The following is a 15336-nucleotide window of genomic DNA, read 5'->3' as shown; positions in this document are numbered from 1 at the left end:
TTACTTTTTCAATTTGACGCTCTTGAGGCCACAGTGGCTCGGCAGCTAAATGAATTAATGTGGTGCGTCAGGTAACTGGCGGAGAAGCTGAGCAAACTTCTAAAGAGTTCAATTTGTATTCATAAACGAGCAGCAGTTGTTTCTTCTACACCCTGTCTTGTACTTTGTAAGCGAATGAAGGCACTATATGAGGGTCTATAGCGGATACAGGGAAAATTTAGAGTTTCTTTATTGATAATTGTATTTAAATATTTATTTACTTATATATATTTTGTTGGTCTATCTAGCTGCTTATTTTATATGAATGGGCGTAGATTGGGCAACCATAGCTTCTGATCTTGGGTGGTCGACGTGGATCTACATTCCTAATTCCAAATTTTTAGCTCTTCAACTAATATGATATCTGGTATATCGGAAAATGCATTAGTGGGCAGATCGGGAAAATTTTAACTTATTATAAATCGGAGATATACACGAGTATTTCAAGTCTCTAGCTTTAATAGCGCCGAAATAAACTGCGTTTATACGAACAGACGGACGGACAGCAATACGGGCATTGAAGCAAACCAATATACTCATTTCACTTTCGTGAATGGGTATAAAAATGAACATAAGAAATAAAAACTTAATTAAATCAGATATGAAGAGGAATTAAGAATTCCCATGCGTATTAAGAAGAGCATTCCCCGGAAAAAATTTTCGACAATTTATACAGGTTTGTCCATAATCGACCTGGCCACCCTACCTATATATCATCTATTAGCTCCTTATTCATGGCGGATCTACACAGCAACCAATAGTCTAGCATTGTCGGACAGCAGCTCCTGTCCTTTGTCTCTTTTGTTTACAGTTAATAAAAATCATAGCATTCTTTTGCAGCAAGTGTTGAAAGCATCGCCTGGAGGCCAGGCGGGAGTTAAGCTCAAAGCTTGAGGTCCTCGGGCTCATAAATCTATGAAAGCAGTCACTGTCATGACAGAAGTCAGCTGTGGACATATGGTCCACTTCGGTCCGGGCAACAATCGTGTTTGTGCTGTGTCAATTTTGAATAGGCTTTTAAAATGATTAAATTTCATTTCATAAATATTTGAAGCTGGCAGCAGCAGCAGCAGCAGGAGTAGGAGCAACAGTAGCAGCTGTTGCTGCTGCAATGATATCAATTTCAAATAGACTTCGAGTCGGCTGTCCTTTATTGACAGCGTTACTAAGCGCGTTCGATTTGTAGGCGAAAGTCTGTTTAAAGACTTCGCTTAAAGCCGAGGCGTGGCCATTTGTGGGCCGGCCCGGCCCTGGCACCAAGCGTACGCCCTTTGGCTATAAGTCTTGTTCTTGTCTCACTTGTCGTTGTCACTTCTGCAAATGTGTCTCGGTTAGACTCTCGCCTCGAGAGGTTCGTGGGTTCAACAATTTTGAAGTTGTACATGTCGCTAGGCCCCTCACCCTTCTCTCACTCTATCTCTCTCTCTCTCTCTTGCTCTCTTTCTCTTTCATTTTGGGCTTCTGTGCTACAAGCGATTGCCGCTGCTGCAAATTGTCGTAGCCCCGCTTGCCATCTTTGACCAGTGCGGCTTGTTTGTTTGCCTAGCGGGCTCGTAAATAAATCATTTGATAACTTGACGCTGCCTCCGATACACACACACAGACACATACACACATACACACGTACACACGCAGCAATACAGCCAATATATCGATGCCCTCTGCGGTTTTCTGCCCCTGTTGGTGGTCAAGGCCTCACCTCCAACGGCCGCTGACTTGGCCAGGAGCTGTCCGCTGCTGCAAGATTTTGTGATTTATATGCTCGGGCTTGACGTGACTCTGTGGTGCCTGGCCGCTTTATCGATTTTGTCCAGCCCTGGCCGCAACAATACGCGCGTGTAGCCAGTATGTTGTTTTGACTTTATCTGCGCTGCTGCTGCCGGCCACAACGCAAACTTTGGTCAAAGTGAAATGGCGTCGTTAATTTTTAGTGTCTGCTCCCCCAACCCCAACCTCAGCCACAGCTCAGCTAAGCGCCAACATAAAAGCCAATGTGGTGAGTTCTATGTATTTCGGAATATGGCGATTGTCCGTTTCAATTATCAAGTTCTAGGCCGCTCTTTCATGTGGCTGGCCGATCTAGTGAACGAACGATTTGAGCCGGGTTTAGCTGAAATGGCTTTTAAATTCATCAAACTGATTTCTCAGGGCGCGGACGGCTGTTTCTATGCAAATGAGCTAGCCTCATTTAGGACCAAGACAAGTAAATATTTTTCAATTACGAAACTGTGGCCCAAACTTTGGCATTTCTGGAGTTCGGCCTGACTGGCAGCAGCAGCCGAAGCGACTCTGCTGAAACTTTTGCCATTTTTGCCTGTCGCGCCTTATAAAAAACCTTGGAACTTTAAATCAGTTGCGCATCAACATCAAACAACTTCAAACAACAGCCAACAACATGAAACTTCACTTAACAGCGATGCACCTTCAGCATAGAAAATCTCAAATAGCAGGAGCTGGACAGACCTCCCCATTCTGACCTACAAATGTGTGCATCCTGCCTCAGATGCTTCGCGAAGATATTCTCTTTGAGGGCTTACTGCCAAAGGTCAGCAATGGGCGGCTGGGAGCAGGACAAATTTGCTATTAACTGAATTTTCTTTGTAAGTCAAATTTGCCAACATTTGCCAGGTTGAGTGCGGCTCTTTAGTATCAACTTGAAGGTTTCACATCAGTTATGACGAACCCATCAAGGTCGGCTGAGCACATCAAGATTAAACCGTTGGAAGAACACAATCTGGCATAAAAATCCCATATGTAGGCAGATGAAGCTTGAATACACTCACATAACATATAGAAATTGAATGTTAGTAAATATGATAAGGGAAGACTTTCACAGATAAGAGTAGTAGTATTAGTAGTAGTAATAGTAGTAGTAGTAGTAGTAGTAGTGGTACTAGTAGTAGTAGTAGAAGTAGTAGTAGTAGTAGTAGTAGTAGTAGTAGTAGTAGTAGTTATAGTAGTAGTAGTAGTTATAGTAGTAGTATTAGTTATAGTAGTAGTAGTAGTAATAGTAGTAGTACTAGTAGCAATAGTAGTAGTAGTAGTAGTAGTAGTAGTAGTAGTAGTAGTTGTAGTAGTAGTTGTAATAGTAGTAGTACTAGTAGCAATAGTAGTAGTAGTAGTAGTAGTAGTATTAGTAGTAGTAGTTGTAGTAGTAGTTGTAATAGTAGTAATAATGGTAGAAGTAGTAGTGGTAGTAGTATTTGCTAATTTATATGACTATTGAGCTGCTTTATCTGTACATTGATTCAACAGTCGCACTACTATTTTTACTATAGCATCTGTATTCGTGTATCTATGGAGGCTTTACTATGTCTCAATATGACTTGATAGATAAGATAGCTTTCCTACATGGGCGCCACACCTTGTGGCATATTTTTAATACCCGGCAGAGGGGCATGAGAAAGATTAGGTATACTATGCGAGGCAGCCGAGCGAGCGCACTCGACTCGTAACCCGTGCCACATTCATAAGCCTCTACAGAGTATCTAGTGAGCCACCACGCCCCCACCCGCCCACCTCGGCATCCCTATCGTAACTGAGCGCTTAAAGCTGCTCAGATAGATGTTGCCTCGCATGCATGGGGATTAGGAATTTCAAAAGTTTCTGACCCAAACGGATTTGTTGAGAGGACGAGTGAAAAAAGTCGAGCAAAAAGGGAACAGGGTGTGGCTTAAGGGTGGGCGTTGTAAGCGAGTGTGTGTGTGCTTTGGTGCACATGGCAAACAAACGTGGATGGGTTTTTGTTTGCTTGACTTTGTTGGCACTTGGCAACAATGACTACATGGCCCTGGCAATAGGTCTGCCTATTTGCCTGAATAGCCATTATCTCGATCATCGTTAAGGAGCCGAGCAGAGGGGCGGGGCGGGGCGCAACGAAGGCAGCAACACGACAGTTTAGTGATATAAACCCTTTTGGGTTTGTGATCTATGCCACAGACAAAAAAACTTTTGCAGGCGCCGCAAACAGTCTGGAATGTTGTAAATGAGTGTCTGCTGCCCCTGTCCCCGCCCCTACCACTGCTCTGTTACTGCTGTTGTTGTCTAGGCAATTTAAAAGGAGATATTCAATTAACTTGCCGCTTTTAATAATACAGCTGAGCGCCTTTAAGTTCCTTGGCCAACTCAAGTGGCCGCAAATTGACAAGAGAAAAACCTTCGATGGTTGTTACTAGTTTGGTCAATCAGCAAAATGCCAGCAGCAAACGTTTTCCAAGCGAGTCAGCTACGTAGCTATAAACTAAATTAAGAAGTATGAAAAGTCTTGTTTGACTAGTTTAGTCAACCTTGAGCAGAACAAATGGAAAAAGAAACAGCATGTATACGCAATAAAATAAAATGGAGATAAACATAGTGATATGTGTGCTATTCATATCTGGCATGGGTCACTGCTCTGATGAAATTATCCATATATTGTATAAAGGGCACGCAGAAAAGTCGAGCTCACAGTCCAAATGTAGAATTTATGGCTCTTTTTAACACAATATAAATTAATGACTTGAAAACAATATTTATTTTCATGTCATATAAAGTGTTTTAATTTTTTATTATTTTATTTTTATATATATCAAAAAATTGTATTTATGTAAAGATGCGGTGTGACACCCTGGTTACATAATCTCAACAAGATGGCAGCGCCAGTTCAACAAGAAGATGGTTGGAAAATCACATAGAGTAAAGGCGCACACGCTCAGAATTTAATGAAGTTGAAGTGATTTCAGTTTTATAAAGCTATGTAAATTTAACTATTATAATATAAATACTAAGCTCATTGTATTAAAACCCCACTTGTTACATCAATAAACTAGTATATGTAGCTTAATGCTATCTTTCAAGTTTAGTTTAATAATATTTTTTATTATTATTTTTTTTTTTTTTTAATCCAATTTAAATTAATACTTAAATTTTTGTAGTTTTGAAATTTATATATTATTTGCGAGCGGCGATCAAATTTGTGGTATTTGTTATATAGATAGCTGCATGGCAATCTGTTTTCTTGTGAGATATTTTTATCTTTTTGTATTGTGAATAGTATTTTTTTCGATAGCATCTTAGTTTTGATACTAATTCGGATTGGCATGCTAACATATTTAAATATTTTTGTGAAATAAATATTGTAAATACTCAGTTTATTATTTTGTAAATTAATTTATTTATATACTTTTAATTTCATAGTAACACAATGTTGCTACCCTATATAAATTTATTTAATTCCTGTGTGCCTAAATCTCTGTGCAAACATTTGTTTTAAAGCTTCATTTCGGCAGTCACTTATTTGTGCATGAATTTGGATTCCTGGAACAGCCCCACCATTAACCTAACAAATTTTTTCCCTCGAGTTTAATTTAAATAACATTTCTAATTTTATACATATATAAGCACATAAAAGTGCTTAGGTTAAATCAACAAATCGGTTCAGTTTTTAATTTCTGTGGAAAATGAATTACTTAAATTTTACCCTTCACATTTCGACTTGCTCAAGGAAATGCTAAGCTCACTTACACTGCCAACGCTGGGCAATGTTTTCCTAGCGTATTCAGTTGTATCTAAGAGAGTGCTATAAATTAGTCGCACTTTCTGGCTTCCTGATTTATTTCAACTCTTGCAGCTGAATTCGTCTCGGTAGAAGTGAATGCTGACAGAGCTGAACAATTGCCAGGCAATTAAATTTATTATTTGGCAATGCCAGGAGTCAAAAAGGGGCCAGGGCGAGCGGATGCCAAGGCAATGCACAAAGGCTCTTAGTTCCAAGGATAATAACACAAAATTCCGAAAAGCCGCTCAATGCCTACTGGGCTGGGCTGCCCAGGGCTGCCTAGGGCTGGCCAGGGCTGGGCTGGGCTGCTGTTGGGTCCATAAAAATTCAAACAATATGGCAAAGCTCATCAGGCACATCAGCAGGTCTTAGCCAGGGCCCACAGCTGGCAGCAAATCCGCATTGGCTCGCCTTAAACTTGTCGCCAAGTGCGAGAGAGATGGCAGCAGAGTAAGCGAGTGAGAGCGAGAGAGAAACGGCCGTGCTGTGACGAGCAGTGAAATTTACAATTTAAAATGCATGCATAATGAATGTGTTTTTGCAAGCAAAGACTTTCAGTAAACCACAACAAGGCCACGGCCCGCAGCAACTGCCGCTCGGGGCAGACACCGACAGTGAGCGAGAGGGAGCGAGAGAGGGAGTGAGGTAGATGGAGAGAAATAAAAAACATGAACAAGTACGACTTCTCCACTCGCAAGTGAAGGACTACCCATATACCCTCAGCCATTCTCCCAATTGTCGACATAAAATGCGTTGCTGAATATCTTTAATTCATAAACTATCCATATTAAATTGTATTCATATATAGGTATGTATATATGTATGTATAAAGGAGCGAAGAACAACTAGTCGGGCACGATATGTTGCTCCTGATACAGGGTATAACGAAAACCGGACACTCTCCATCAGAAAGGCCACTCGACACTCTGCGACTCGCCATGACTGGCAAAAGTCCCTAATCTGTGCGAATTCTGCTAAAAGCGAGCAAATGCGTCCAGGAGCTGCTACAACTGCAACAACTGCTGCTGCTGCTCCTGCTGCTCCTGCTGCTGTTGCTGTTGCAATCGCAACTCTTGTTCTCAGTAGGATGTTGCAACTGGTTTTAGATGATTCTTTGCTTTGCTTATTTTGCATTAGAAAAGTACTTGCAACACACTGACACACACACACTCACACTCTCCATAGCAGTTTGTGGGAATGTGTGTACATATTTGCTCGACTTTGTTTACGTTCGCCTCGCCAGGGAGGAGGCGGGGCAAGCTGCTGCTGCTGCTGCTGAGCACCCTAGAGCTGCATCTCTTGCAGGAATTTTGCATAATTTCGTTAGTAAAAAGTATGCTTTTGTCTGTGCTGGCAGCAGGGGAAAGTTAATCAATGCGAAAAAATACAATAGACTCCATCTGCTACCCCCGACTCCTTGAACACCAAACACCAAACATCGAACATCGTACCTCGTATACATCGCAAACATCTCTCATACTACGCCACCACTTCTTGCGCCCCCTCCTCCGTCAGATTTCGTGCACAAATTTCCACTTTCCGTTTTCTAATTTCTAATTTAATTAGGCGCATGCCGCATAGCACAGCCCGTAAAGCCCAGCGCAATCAGTCGCGCACACACTCACACACATATACAAGCACACTCGCACAAGTCCCTGTTGATCTGCACACAAATATGCAAACACACAATCGCACAAACAATGAAAACACACACACACACACGCACAGAAGCACTCGCTTCTGGTATTTACATATGAGCAACATTTTCATTACGTGCAGCACCCTCGCCCCAAACGAACAGCTCTTGTTGCCACATCCTGTGGCCCCATTTCATACAGCAACGACAATTTTTCATATTTCGCAGCGACGACAACCCATTTGGCAGTGTTCTTTTCTTTTGCATTCCACGCACCCATTAAAAGTGGATAAGCAGGGTATGCACATTCCGTTATCGCGAATAAGGCAGTTGACAAAAAGTCCACAAGCGAGTCCTTTAGACTCCATATGTATATGATTCTTGTAGAATTAAAGTATTGACTATTATTCATATCCATAAAAATCTATAGTATACTATCTATTCATCACAAACAAATTCCGCACAATTAATTTCTTCTTTTTTCTATCCTTAAAGAACATAAACATTATGTGTGGACACATATATATATAGCCCCAATAATATAAATAAACAAAATGTATAATCGTGGAACTTTTCTTCTTCATAACTGATTCAAATTTTTATAGAACAAATTTATTTCATTCACATCAGAGTTTTCATTCAAGATCAAACCCATTCAATTTAGCAACACTATAAGGATTGATATATGATTATAGCAGCTGCTAGCTACAGAGTGACTCTCTGCTGAATATCGAATCCGCGTTTTGCGATGCATTTGATGCTGAGCTTAATTGTTGCACGAGAGGCAGTAACTGATTGGCTCTGAGTGCGATGTCGTTGCATCGATTATGATGGTTATTCATCGATTATGCTGCTGCTTTATAATTATTTGACAAGTAATTAAAAGATGCCGTGGGCAGCTGTTGCGCGCCCAAAAAGGTCAAGCTTTTCAATCCCGGCGCCCAAGGCAACTCTTGAAGCGGCGCTGCAATTTTCATTAGCATCACACACACGCACACTCACACTCATACTCACACTCACACGCGCATGTTAGGTGCACAGATGCGGGTTTCCTGATGGCAACTGCAGTCAGTTATTCGCATGGCTTCCCCTCTCACTCGCCCCGTGGGGCAACGCGACCCTTCGACGCCATAAAAGCCCATTAAACACATTCGAAATTGAAAAGTCATGCTGACTCTACGTTTGGACTGTAGCTCACCCATAGCCTAGCATTTTCTCTCTTTTTCCCATTTTCATTTTGGTATTTGCATATCGCCCACACAGTTTACATAATGATTTACATAAATTTGACTTTTAATACTCGAGTTTGCCTACCCGTTGGTCCATTTGCGTGTGACTCCCTAACTGTCCCTCTCTCGCTCTCGCTCTCTCTGTCTCTGTTGCTCTGTAACTCAGTCTGTTTGTCGGATGGCAGCCATTAGGCAAAAGCTTTTATCAGCTGCAATCCCAAATAGTAGCTCCGATAGCGAACTTTTTATTTCGGTTGCTCGAGAGTCTGGCAAAGGATTTAATCCTTGATATGTGTAAGTAAAAAATATGGCATTTCAAACGGCATCAATTACAAACACATACAAGCATACACAAGCTAAGAGGAATGCTCAAAATATGTTACAGCTTGATTGGGAAGATACTCTGAATATGCTTATAATCTTAATAATGCGCTGGTGTGTTGTTCTAAAGTAATATTAGATTAAATAAAAATATTTAAAATTGTTCATAAATGTCATTAAATTAGCTAACATAATAATCAACGAAAGTTACTTCAAAACTTTTTTTTTTAATATTTCTGAACTTTCTTTTAAAATTTATTATGAAATAAAAAAAAAAAATTATAATTATTTTATTAAAATATTTGCAAAAGTTAATAAGTATGATTATTATTATTATTAACATATATATATATTTTTTTAAATATCATAATTATTTCTAAATGATATTGTAATGTTTTTTAAAATGGGAATTCAAGTCAACAAGTTTTTATTCTTTATACAAACTGCATTTCAAATTTAAAAGCAACTATGACTTTCATACATATACGTATGAGTTTTACTCATGGAATTTTACTGTATATTATAATTTTTTAAATTTATATATTATGTTGAATTTTTGGTTATTCTAATATGCATTTGAAATCGAATCACTTCATCTATTAAGCAGTGCATCACCGTGCCAACAACTTTATTCAAATAAAGAAGTCTTTGTTTAAAGTGTGCCTAGGGTACGCTCAAAGGTTGAGTATCACTTGACCTTAACTTGGGAGCTGTGTGCCGTAATAAACATTCGGTCAGGCAAGTGCGGCCACTGCTTAGTAGAGGCTAGCAAAAGACCAAGAGATGCAGGCACGCATGGCAGATATACGCAGGATACGAGCCTTAATAATGGGCTTGACCATTATCCTGCATATAAAGTTGTTCATTTCCTTGTTCCTTGGGCTTTGATTTTCGCAGGAGTCGGCCGTCATTTCGTATGCTGTGTAAGTTTTGACGCTTTGCCAGCTTTGGCCTGATCTTAACTTTTGGCCCCGCATCGATTGTTGTTATTGCCATTGTGTTGCATACATAATAAATTTTATGAAACGCTCGAGTTTTTATTAAGCCCAATTTTTGGCACAGCCATAAAACGACAAATGGAACACAAAATTTTCCCCTCGCGCCTCCCCGCATGCTCGCTGTGCGCTGTTATTGGCGTTAACAATAAAAATCGAATGTTTTATTTATGTGTTCTACGATTTGTAAAGATTTCTGCTTATGGCGCCCCATGGCCAGGCGAAGCTGTTTTCTTTTTGGGATACGAGTTTTAATTTCTTTTTAACTACCTTTTGTGAAACGAACAATGAAATTCGTTCATTTGAAATAGCAACTCGAATGAAATACACCGAATATATTTGTTTAATACTATCTTGAAAATATGTCCCTTTGGGCTTCCACAAATTCTTCGCACGCACACAACCAAGCGCGTTTTTCGATTGAAAAATTCCATTCGCATGAGCAAAGTTTTTGTTTTGAAATGCCTTTTTAATTAATTTCATGGCAATTTATTGGCATGCAAGAAATGGCAAATATTGATTATTCAGCGATACGGAAGTCATATCCATATAATATCAGCAAAATATTTGACAAAACATAGCAACAATGTAATTATTTTTTCTTCTCTCTGTAAATTAAACAAGTACATAAATATTTTAAATGAAAGTCGTGCGAACCACTGCCAAAAAGCAGCAGCAGCAGCAGCAGAGCAGAGCAGCTGTTGATTTGGGCTTTTTTCTTATACATAATACGCATTCGCATTTATCGGCGTATCGAAATGATTATTTAACTGTTTTGTTTTGTTACGTCTGTTATTGTTGTTGCCCAACAATCAAATGTTTACAAAACCTCGGGCTGGGGCTCGATTTGCTGTCGCTTCGGCAGGAAACGTGAATATGTTTTCAAATCATTCAAGCAGAGAAACGTTGAGCGAACTGCCGATGCCATTAAATTTAGGTGTGGCCGTCGTATGTGTCGTATACGTAATACGCATTACGTATACGCACTGTGCGCTGGCGAACTTGGCCATAATTGATTGTAGCCCAAGGCCTAGTTGATTAATGTTTTAAGCTCAAGCTCAAACTAAACAAACAAAACGAATTACATCACTCATTTTCCCATAAGTCGCAGAGATTTTCACTTTAAAGGCTCGCCGCTTCCTTATTGAAAGTGTGCAATGCACTTTGGTAAGAATCGGCAATTTGTGCGTGAGCAGGTAACTGGCTTCAGGTGCGCGCGTAATTAATTTTCAATTATGCAACGCTCTCTAATGGACCATCAATGAGGTTAACCAACTAATTACAGTGGCGTATCGAACCTCTCGTGGTATGATGCGCGCATGCCATTTGCCCGGTAGCGACTTGACCTAGTTCGAAGCCAGCCTCCTAATGCACCTCAAGCATGCAAATGCAGGGCTCCGAATGCTGCCGCACTTGCCGGGATGCCGGCCGAAGGACTCGCAAACGTCATAATCGAAAGCAACTCATGAGGGCTCACGGCTCATTAACACGCTTCCCGCACACCAGACAGCCCGGACAGCTTGATTGAACTTCAATGGCCTCAGCCTGCCACTGATACGGCCAAAGGGAGTCACAGGGAGAGAGAGGGGGTAGAGAGAGGTAGAGAGAGCCATGTCGAGATTAATGCTAATGTGACAACTTAATCGAAAGCCATTTATGAGTCATGTCAAGAGGAGGAGCACCGACTCTCGGCAGCTTCCTGGCTCGCTGTCATCTTTATGATGGCGGGCGACGTCGATGATGACAGCCCCAGATCGTAGGCAATAGCAAAGGAAGTGTGGCACAGAGCAAGTGCTAACAGCTAACAGCACCATGACAACGACAAATCCATAAAAAAACGAAACACATTAAATATTTGCATTAATTTTTGGGCTGCGATAAGTCAGCCGGTAAAAAATAACTCAGCGAAGTGAAGCTGCAAGAAAGTGCTCGAGAAAGAGATACCCTTTACATATGTGAGATGTTTATCAGAAATATTGAAAAACCACTGGAAATTATAGTGATTGATTGATTGAGCATAACCAGTATGATCTTTGAGAGCCTAAACAGTTTAACAGATATATTTTTAAATTGGAAAATTGATAATGACACAATTCGGCACACGTAAGTTCCCCATTATTGACTACTGATTAGTTAAATAGCCATCAGAAAGAGCAATAAATGTATATATAAATTACTTGTCACTTAAACTATCTATAGGTAAGGGAAAATAAGTCATATTCATCCCTTTGTACAGATGCTTGTAGAGCTAAACAACATTGTTGGCCCCTCTTAAAAGCAGGGTATCGCCTGGGGAAGCGAAAGGGCGGAAAACAGGGACAGGACGAACATTTTATTCGCTTGGCACTTACCCGGCAAGCCTGATGTGATGCTGATAAGAAGCAATAGTTGCGCTATCAGCGCTCTGCTGGCGCCCCGGCTGGCGCTGCTCCACCTTCCATTGTTGACGCTGCTCCTCTGCTGGCTGCTCATTTTGTGGGTGTTGTGTTGTGCTCTGCGCTGCTTGTGGAGCGGGTTGTTGCCTCTTATCGCTCAATGCGTTACTTTGTCGAATGACACAATGCCACTTGCCTGCGAGTGGCTGCAGAAGGCCACGCACTTGACTTTTATTGCGCGGCAGACGCTAAAGACGCTCAAGCGTTTGGGTGGCGCCACCTAGTGTTCGCGGGCTGCCTCTAATTTGTATGCGGCAAATATTGGGCTAATTTAGTTGGCTCGCACAGGTCGGTTGCTCGTGCTGGTTGCCTGAGGACAGTACAAAATAAACAGCGCGCACGCGAGCCCGAACACACATCACAGAGTCGAACGTGAACAACAATCGAACAATTGAGTCAACAATTTCAAAGTTTTCCGAAAGGATTTCTGTTTTGTTTTAATTGAATTTCTGATGCCTTCCAATTGACACTTTTCGCACAGTGCACAGTGTGGCAAGTATGTGTGACACCGGGTGGCCGACGAGTTGCATGCAACCGATATATGCACGCGCCTATTGTTGTTATTATTATTATTATTATTATTTTCGCTTTGTTGTTTTGCAATACTCAATTTCGCTTCACTTTGCCCAGTTTTTGTTTATGATTTTGTTTTTCTTTTTCCTTTTCTTTTCGCTTCTCTGTTGCCGTTTTTAATCAGAAATTTACACAGTCACCGCATCGCGCGTCTCGGGCAAACAAATTGGCGGCGCGGCTACTGTTGTCCTTGTTGTTCGTGCTGCAACTGCAATGTTGTATTTGTTTTTTTATTTGTGTATGTGTGTGTTTGTGAGTTGCAATTGCAGCGCAGCCAAATGAAAGCACAATGAAAATTTTCAATCAAAACTTTTTACACTCTTTCTGTTGTTGCTATTTTAGTAAGCGATTTCTTTTTTCCCTCTCTCTCTTTCTCTGTCTGTCGCGCTATCTATTGCTGTCTCAGTCTGGTGCTTTTAAGCGCTCGTTAGCTAGCAAGATTTTTCTGTTTCTTTTTGCACTTTTCTTTCGCTTTTATTTAGTTTTTTGTGTTTGCTATCATCTTTTTTCAATTTTTAATGCAATTTCCACGCTTAACTGCACTTTTTGCCGCTTCGCCTGGCTGTTGCTTTTGTTGCTGTTGCTGCTGCCCCGTTTTATAGAGCATTTATTTACACGGACACACACACACAGACACAGTCAGCTACAACAAACATTCGCACACACGCGCAGCGACAGACAGACACAAGCAAAATATGCACACAATTTGCATTGCGTTGTTTGTCTCCCTCTCTCGCTCTCTCTAACTCTCTCCGTGTCTGTCTCTTTCTCTGTCTCTGTCACTTTGCTTTGTTTTGTTTCCTGTTGCTCGCACAAATTCAAATTACTTTTGTCGTTATTGTTTGTGTTGTTATTGTTGCTTGTTGTTGTTGTTAAGGTTGTTGTTGTTGCATGTCATGTTCATTTCTTCAAATCAGTTGGCAGTTGCGGCTGTTTGCCTCGACGTCATCAGTTGTCGTCGCTTCGCATTGGACATGGCTCTGTGTGGCTGCCACAAGATGTTGCACATGCACAGCTTCGATTTGCAGCTCCACTTTCGTAATGCGGCCACGCCTTGTGCATTTTTCACATTATGCCAAATGCAAACTGAAAGACAGAAAAAAACAACAAAATAAATAAATTGAAAAACGCATTCAACTATTATAATTAAGAACACAAAGCAAAACAATCATTTTATATATATTAGTTTTAATGGGGAATGCAAGGACTCATACACTGCGCCTCATCTGCATAGTGCACCCTTCATTTACTCTCCGTTATGTATTTTCTGCATCAATCGCACTCTAGTTTTCTATTTGACTCGAACTCATTTCAATCACATCTTTCATGACATCGTTCGCAGTCGCTTAAATATCATTATAAATTAGAGTTATTCAGGAGATGTTAGTTTCTTGTCGAAACGAAACGCAAAGTTTAACTTTAACTGTTTACTAATCAAATGAACAAATTAAAACCTAAATAATTAAATATTTTGAAAAATTTAAAACAATAAAAAAATTAATTAATTAAGTAAAAATAAATAAATAAAAAATAAAAATAATTAATTAATTAATAAATCAATAAAAAAAAATAATTAAATAAACAAATAAATTAATAAATTAATAAATAAATAAATAAATTAATAAATAAATAAATAATTAAATAAATAAATAAATATAAAATATTAGATAATTTGACAATCATAGTTAGACAGATATACATATTTGCTACCTATCAATGGTAATATTATAATACAATATGCTACAATATTCTTATATATATAAGTTATATTTGAAACTTTAATTTAATATTTCCCTATATTTCAGCTTGTACTTATCAGCTTATCAGGAGCATTGTCAACCGAGTGCTTTATACATATATGTGAACACCAATTTATGCATTTACAAAAATCAACAAAACCTTTCCCATTGCAAATACTTAAATCCATGGCCATAAAGGCAATGGGATCCATAAAGCCTTGCATGCATCATTTGAGCTACTCAGCAGACTCGAAAAAATATTTGTTACATCAAATAAAATCAAATCAAATAAAATAAAAGTAAACAGTTTCGTAACAGAATTTGTTATTCCATTTAGAGGAGAAATTGCACATAAATCGATAGCCATTAATTATAAGCTCGTGCTGTACTTTCACATGCATGCACTGCATGCGTATGTACAAAGGCAATTACGTAAGACTTAAGCATGTATTTGAGTCTGGGCTTTGGCTAATTTAAAATGTTCTTTGATGACGGCACGCCTACAGTTCCATAATTTATTAGCCAGCTTCGCTTGGCTTTTCGCTTTAATTTTCAACTTTTCGTTTGATATTTTAATTTCTGTGGGTTTTTGCTTTTATTCTGCAAACAGCGCTGTGTTTGTCCGTACTCGCAGCAAGAGGAGGAGGAGGAGGAGCAGCTGCATGCGAATGCTTACATATGCACATGCAAGAGTTTTGCGTAGGCCGCAGCATCTTCGGCTGAGAAATACATCATCTGTAAGTCAACGCACAGCCAAAGGTCGCAGCAACTGACTGACTGGCTGACTGAATGAATGACTGACTGAATGACTGACTGAATGACTGACGGCTGTC

At 39.9% G+C, this 15336-nt stretch overlaps 1 protein-coding gene across 4 annotated transcripts in view; it reads right to left on the bottom strand.

Annotated features, from left to right (window-relative positions):
- LOC6572195 (hemicentin-2) overlaps nucleotides 1-13512 on the bottom strand; it is a 99713-nt gene extending 86201 nt beyond the window's left edge. For 2 of the 4 annotated variants that reach the window (XM_032728301.2, XM_044007828.1), the window contains exon 1: nucleotides 12108-13512. In XM_032728301.2, the coding sequence (XP_032584192.2) occupies nucleotides 12108-12228 (121 nt within the window). In that variant the 5' untranslated portion in view covers nucleotides 12229-13512. The remainder of the gene's footprint in view (nucleotides 1-12107) is intronic. The other 2 variants (XM_044007829.1, XM_044007830.1) reach the window with 2 other exon arrangements.
- Nucleotides 13513-15336: the final 1824 nt, after the last annotated feature.

The sequence above is a fragment of the Drosophila mojavensis genome, unplaced genomic scaffold, assembly GCF_018153725.1.
Source record: "Drosophila mojavensis isolate 15081-1352.22 unplaced genomic scaffold, ASM1815372v1 contig_19, whole genome shotgun sequence".
NCBI classification, from domain to species: Eukaryota; Metazoa; Arthropoda; class Insecta; order Diptera; family Drosophilidae; genus Drosophila; species Drosophila mojavensis.
The sequence above is the reverse complement of the archived record's forward strand: the minus strand, read 5'-3'. Positions and strand labels throughout refer to the sequence as shown.